Below are 7,637 nucleotides of genomic sequence, written 5' to 3'. Positions count from 1 at the left end.
AAAAATTATTGATTTTATTATTATTTTTTATTTAAAATAATTTATAACTAATAAAAAAACTCCTAAACAATTTTCAGTACTGAAGTTAGTCCACTTGGCCTAAATACCATCCGTTCTCTATCTGCTTTCTTTTTCTAAAATATTAAATGCAGTAGAATTATAACATCGTTTAATATTCATCCATTGTTTTTATTATTGTTAACTCCCGATGAAAACCAATAAATATTGAACTATTTTTTGATGCTGAGTTTTTATACTATTTATTTATCTTCAACAAATTACAATCTATTTAAAGACTTTTTTTTTAAGCTTGTTGAATTTATTATTGTTATATTTAAGTTTAGAACATTTTTTAAAAACTATAAGTATATATATATATATATATATATATATATATATATATATATATATAACTTAGTTACTCTGTTAAGGGATGAATAATTTATACCGCTTAGATTCATTTATCTTTCATCTTTCAAGATAAAAAGCGACACATGACCTGTTGATTGTTATACCTCATAAATTTTATATTTAGTTATAAACTCGAACTCAAATGTTTTTAAAGTATTTTTGTTACAGTGAGGCAGTCAAAAGTTTTCGAATAAAGTTATTTAAACAAAAATGAAAGTCCTTAAAACAATATTCTTGGTATGTATATATATGTTTAACTTTAAAATAATGTAGTATCTTTATGAATATTTTAACTTTACTTTTGTATCATTTTTTTCTGCAATTGTCACCATAAACTTCATTGCAATAAACACTAGACTTTTTACTGTCTTCAAAATCTGAGTTTTTTTTTACATTTCTTGCTAAAGCAATAAACAAATACCTAAATGTGTTAAGATCTTGTAAAAAGTCTTTAACAAAATCTGCGCAACATAAATAAACATTTATTCTAGTATTTAAAATATCTCCCACGTCTTTTGCAAAATTGTACTTCGTTTTTGCATCAATTTAATAAGATTGCTGCAAATTACGACAAATTTGTTAAAATTAAAACAGCACCAATTTTCAAAACGCCTACCACTACCTTTTATATAAAGATTATGTTTAGCTTTTAGAGATAAAGTCTTTTTTAAGAAAAATGTTATTCTGCCAAATGTTTCTCTGTTTTTGATTGTTTAGCCACCCTTCATTTAAATTTTTTCTACTTTCTGACTCACTAATCCTTCACTTATATCCCTGTATCTATGCGTGTATATTTAAAAAGGCCTAAAATAAGACTAAACTGATCATCTTAAGCAACTTTACGTAGCCTTTTAAAAGAAATTGTCAAACAAACAAATTAATTAGTTACATAGTTATAAACAACAGCTGCGATAAGCAAAAAGCAAATAGGAAATTAATTAATAATTTTGTGTGCATTATACTTCTATTTCGGTATGCTTTTGAACTCTTTTGATGAAACTAAATTTATTAAAAAGTAAAATTTGTTGATCTTGTTATTGACATGTCTGTTACCGAGAAATAGCTGTCCTATTGTGCAAGGAAATATTGAATGTCACATTTTTATAAAAAATATGTGCTTATAGAATAATGTTAAACTTTTTTGATGCAAAATTGAGCGCATTCTCAAAATCGCGCGCACTGAAATGGACAGTTTTTTATGAAAGAGAAGTTATCATTGAAATGTTTCTTTATGAAAAAATTGACAAGGATCCTGCCATTGAAACATTTAATCGGCAGCTTTGGTATTTAACAGAGGAATTATCTAGTCTCTCACTATTTTCTGATAAAGTGTTTGATCGTGATAAAGCTAAAACTGCTTAAATAATTTTTAAAAATATAAGAATATAAAAATATAAGGAAACTGGGAACACAATTGAAGCTTTCCACATTTTCTTCTTTTGAAACAGGGTACTCGTTTAACTGATTTAGCTAGACTAAAATCAAGCAAAATTTTAAATTTATTTGAATATTCAAACAAAAATGGTGGTTGTTTACTCAATCCCCAATATTTTGGAAAGCTAAAATTTTCTAAAAAAGCTAAAAAAGCTAAAAATGCACAAATTTTCAAGAAATGTTTGAGCGTATTAAATTAATGATATCTGTAAATAATACAGCATAACGAGCTAAAAAACTCATTCAAAACTATGCAAAATCTATTACCAAAAATGAAAGGCAAAAAAATTTATTTTACGGGCAGTAGAACACCACCGAAAAGTTCTTCCATAGATAAATAAACAAACAATTGAAAAACTCAATTTTCGAAAATTTAAATATTATTTTTTTAATATTACTAATACCTTTCAAATATTTTTATTTTGTTGTCTCAATTTTTTAAAAAAATGACTTTAATTTTGAATTTCTTTGAACTTAGTCCCACTTTAGTCTAACTTAGCGTTAATATTTTTAATTTATACAAATCATTTGTTTGCTTGTTTGTCATAAAAATAAATTTTAATGACAAAATGTAAAATTACTTATCAGGTAAATCTTTTTTGTTTTTACTAAACAAATTTAACATTAAGCTTCTTCTTTCAAGATTGTTTTACTTTTTTTGTTTTTACTTTTTTAAAATTTCATATAAATTGCGTTACTTTTATAAACTTAAAAAACATCACACTCAAACGGCTAAAATTACGTCATAAGATAGTATATAGGTGTTTTGAATTTCTTTTAGTCATTGTTTTTATATAGAACATCCCCAGTAGTATGATTCATTTTTTATTTCTGCAAAGTGAAGGTAGTTTTACATATTTAAAAAAAAAATAATAATCACCATAAAAAAATATGCCAATTAAATTTTAATTGAGTATCTTATTTCAAACATAGACGTGTGTAATTTAAAAAAGCAAACAAAAAAAAAAACAGAAAAAAAAAAATTAAACTTTTTTATTTTAATTGAGGTTAAAAAACTACTATAAACTTTTAAAACGCCCCCTCCCGCCTTCCACCCTATATCTCTGTGAAATAGTATAAATAAATTAAAATATGTTTAAAAGGTATATTGCTAAGTATGTTTGAAAAGTATATTAAAATATGTTTTAAAAGTATGTTTTTTTTTATTTTTTAAATCATGCCAAAAAGTATATTGCAATGTTTTTTTTTTTAAAATACTTGTTATTGTTTATATAAAAATTACGAAAATCTATAATGGGCGCAAAGCTTTGTTTTTGCATGAAAAACTATTTGCGAGAATAAAAGGCGCATTCGTAGTAGATAGACTTTTAACCGTTTCCTAAAATACTTAGCGAATGACTTGTCCATACTTAAAACTAAATTTTGAGTTTACAACACGGTATTTATTGTTTTCCAAATGCATATTTTATAACGTAAACCGTAAAAAATACATGCTTGTGACATTTTCGAGAATCTTAGCTAGTTAATAATATTTAAAAATAAAAGTTGTAAACTCAAAACGCGAACTTTTACAGCTATGAACATAAAAGTTAGTTTTTAAACTTTTTCGTTGAAGGAATCTGTGCAAGGAATACCACTTTTGATCATAAAATTGATACAGTGCCTTAAAAAAGTGAAAATAGTACCTAAAAACTCTCATTATCATGTGTTTCTGACTTCATTTTATTTTTTTTATCTCTTTTCTGAAGAGGTTTCAAAAAAATTACATCAAATTACGTTATGTAGTTGCCTAAATAATGTTTTTAAAGTAACTTGTTTAGTGAATATTTTAACTAAATTTCAATAAAAGCGGGCAAAACTTTACTAGAGGCATTTTAGAATATGGAGTGACAGATTTTTATATAAATTTTATATTGCGTATTATTTTTAGTTTTTAAAATACTTAAATTTCAATGTTTCAAATTTATACTTTTATTTTATAAAAAAATGACTAATTTATTTTATAGCTGTTTATTACAATAGAAGCTTGTCAACCTTATAAAAGTAAGTATTCTTTATAATACAAATCTGCAGAACTTTATTGATATATCCAAGTATTGCATAAAGATTTTAATGATTTCAGACTTTTCATACAAGTATTTATGCTTTTGTTTAGAAAGCCTCATATCGTGTTTCTTAATATTATATCAATAAATAATGTTAAATCAGAAACAACTTTATAAAAAACTCTCAGAAATAGTTTTTTAAAATTTACTTTTTTCATGAAAATAAATGTCTTGATAATTTGATGATAGTTTTATATATATTTCATATTTCATAACTCTATTTCAAGAAGAAATTACTTTTTATTCCTATGTTTTATGTTTAACTTTCATAAATATAAAAAATATTTTAAAATACAAAAACTTTAGATAGAAATATTAAATAATAGTTATTATTAAACAATCATTAGTTTGTTACATGAATTATAAATTTTTGTTTAATGGACTATTAATTCATGTTTATTAAGATTTAGGATGATGATGATAATTAAAATAATAATAAGGATGATGATCATTGCTAAAAGAAAAGAGTTTTTTGATCTAATTTGTTATTATCATGAAGCTTTTTAAAAAGATGATATTAGTAAACCTAGTAAATTTTAATGATTGCAGTCCAATAAAATGTTGTCTTCAGTATTTTATCTAAAATGCCTTTTTCAAATGAAATATAAATGACTTGTTGTCTTTTCCCAAAGTGATTCATGTAGTAAAAGTTTGAAAAATTTGTATATAAATTTATTTTACTACTTTGAGTATATATTTACATATTTAATTAGGTAATGTATACTTGGGTAACATATTTAGAATTTTCTAAGTTTGAGTATGCTGTACGAGAAGGAAATCATCTATTTCCCACATTGCAAAAACTTAAATAATTTTTTAAAATTGGTAGCCCAATTTTTTATTTGAAAAATTTTATTTTTAAATTTTAAAATTGATAGCCAACTCAGCGGTTGAGTGGTACTTTGGTACGCAAAAATGTTGATCAATAACGGACGCTGCTTTAGAATAATCTTAATATCTATTTGTGTCTGTTCCTATGCTAAGCCAACAATACCTTCGGATATAAGAACATTGTATAGAAAAATATAGATTGAAAAGTCAAATTAAAAAAAATAAAAAAATTCTTCATGATTTGTAAATAGGTTGTGTGAAAAATGGATTTGTGAATCAACCTTGTTTTAGAAACTTTAATGCTTCCTTGTACTTGACTATTTTATTGATCATTTTTCAAACATCGATTTCCTTTAATCAACTCTGGAGCGTGTTATTTGTCCAACATAGAACGGCAAACTATGCAAATTTTTTGAGAAATCATTTAACCTTGGAAGAAGTAAATAATGGGAAATTGTTAAATGAAAAGGTTAGCTATCATCAGTTCATAAAAATACCAAAGGTCTTTAGGGAAACTCAAAAGCAATGTGCGCATCATTGGTGCATTTGATTTGCTTGAAGTTTTATAAAATTTGTAATATTACATTATTAAACAACATTGTTAAATAAATAATCTAATATTCCTTCAAGTTTCATTAAAATTTTTACATAAATTGAGGCGTGGACTTGCAAAATCAGATAACTCACTTAAAAAAAAAAAAAATTACTTTGCAATGTTTTTTTTTAGTAATAATATTCCTACATCTTTACAAATAAAAATTAAATTTGAAAGCAACTATTTTAATAACATTTTACCTGCCTTAAATTATTCTGTATGAGCAAATCCAGATATAAAAATTTATTATCGATGAAAAATAAGACAAAAATTTTATATAATCAACATTCTGTTTTAAACACGTTTCATAAAAATGGAGGACGTTATACACAAATAAATCATATACAAAAAAATTCACTATAATCACATAAGCCATATTTGAACAGTTACAAATGAGTTTTAACTTCATTAATCCTATAAAAGTATCAAACATTAAAATTACTTATTTTCTAAGGCATTATTTTCTAAGTTACTAGTCAAGTTAACTTCATAAAGCTTTTTTAAAAACCAGATAGAAATGAATTTCTGATCAAAACCAGATACAAATGCTAAACCAACGCATCTCCTGTTTCTTGTTATAATCTATATACCTTAAAAGAAAAAAAGAAAAAAAGAAAAAAATAAAACTTAAGAAATGATACTCAAATTCGGCAACTTTTTTCTCTAACTGATTTTGGAAAGTCATGTATTTCATTTCGAGGAACTTTTCTTTGGAAAAAAATAGTTTTTAAAAAATTATGGTTTTTCTCATGAATGGATTTATCTTTCATTCAAGAAAAAACTAAAAGAAATTTAAGTATTTCGTTCTACCAATTTTATTTATATATTCTTACGAAATTTATGTTCTCGCTAATACACGAGTTCAAGCGAACTTCTGCCATTATTAATATCGCGCATGAAAAAGTCCTGGAACGAATTTAGAAGGGTAAATATTTATTTTGTCAGTTGCGAATTAGTAATAAAATATAAGATGAAAGTTAACTGTGCTGTTATAGGATGTACCAATAGTTCCTATAAGCTAGAAAAGTTGAAAGATAAAACGTGTTTTCAACACGAAGGGAAGATACTCTCCGAGTGTGGATGTGAGGCACCATTTCGAATGTATTGTTTCCCTAGTTTTAAAAGAAATAGCATAAAAAAAGAACAATGGATTAGTCAGCTTAGACGAGAAGGAAATAAAAAAGGAAGTGCATGGAAACCAGGAACTGCAGATAGAGTATGCTCTGATCATTTTGTTGATAAAATTCTAACTGTTATGAACCCTAATCCAACAATAAATATGGGTTTTTATCAACCTGAACAAAAAAAACCTAGAAGAACTTTAATGAAGCACCCAATCACTTCTTTACCATGTTGTAGAACCTTTGTTGACTGAAAAAAGTATTGTCACAGAGTTTTCAAGTCTTAGTTTTAATGCTGATGTTTTATCACCTATATTATCAGACCATACGTATTCATTGAGCTTACCACAACTTAACTATTGTACTTCATGTGAATACAAATCTTCACTTATCACCTCTTATGTTAGTAAGGTAAATAGCCTTACTAATCAATTAAAAAAGTCAAAAATAAAACAAACAGTCAAGCTTAAACAAAAATTCTCTTGGAGATTAGTTAACAATGATAAAAGAATGAACTTTTATACTGGTATATCTTCGATTGCTATTTTTAATGTTATTTTTGGTTTGTTAAAACCATTTTTACCCTCCATTCGTTATTGGAGAGGCCCAAAACATTCACGTAGCAAAGTTAAACAACTAAAATCTATATCTAAATGTAAACTGTTATCACACAAAGAAGAATTTTTAATGACACTTATGAGGTTGCGCTTAGGTTTATTAAATGAAGATATTGCTGATCGTTTTGACATTTCAAAAGCTTTGTGTTCTAATATATTTACCACTTTTATTAGAATTATTGCTTATATTCTCGGAAATGCTATTATTGTTTGGCTCCCAAGTGAAGTCATAAAAAAAAACTTACCAGAGTCCTTTGTGAAAGCAAAGCATCACAAGTGTAGAGTGATTCTTGATTGTTTTGAAATATTTATTGAACGTCCAAAGTCTCTTTACAACCAAGCAGTGACTTGGTCTGATTACAAGCACCACAACACTGTCAAGGTATTAATTGGTATAGCACCAAATGGGTACATAACGTTTCTATCTAAATGTTACGGTGGAAGAGCATCAGATAAATTTATTACAAGTGACAGTGGTTTTTACAATCTGTTGGAAAGAGGCGACGAGGTGATGGCAGACAGAGGATTTCAAATAAGAGAAGAACTATTATTCTGTTATTGC

At 25.7% G+C, this 7,637-nt stretch overlaps 1 protein-coding gene across 1 annotated transcript in view; it reads left to right on the top strand.

Annotated features, from left to right (window-relative positions):
* Positions 1-533: 533 nt before the first annotated feature.
* Positions 534-7,637, top strand: part of LOC136080694 (uncharacterized) — a 214,868-nt gene continuing 207,764 nt past the window's right edge. Inside the window, exons 1-2 of the mRNA XM_065797670.1 lie at positions 534-648; positions 3,813-3,849. Of these exons, the coding sequence (XP_065653742.1) occupies positions 622-648; positions 3,813-3,849 (64 nt within the window). The 5' untranslated portion in view covers positions 534-621. The remainder of the gene's footprint in view (positions 649-3,812; positions 3,850-7,637) is intronic.

The sequence above is a fragment of the Hydra vulgaris genome, chromosome 05 (genome assembly GCF_038396675.1).
Source record: "Hydra vulgaris chromosome 05, alternate assembly HydraT2T_AEP".
NCBI classification, from domain to species: domain Eukaryota; kingdom Metazoa; phylum Cnidaria; class Hydrozoa; order Anthoathecata; family Hydridae; genus Hydra; species Hydra vulgaris.
Note: the sequence above shows the minus strand (reverse complement) of the source record. Positions and strands in the feature narration are given on the sequence as shown.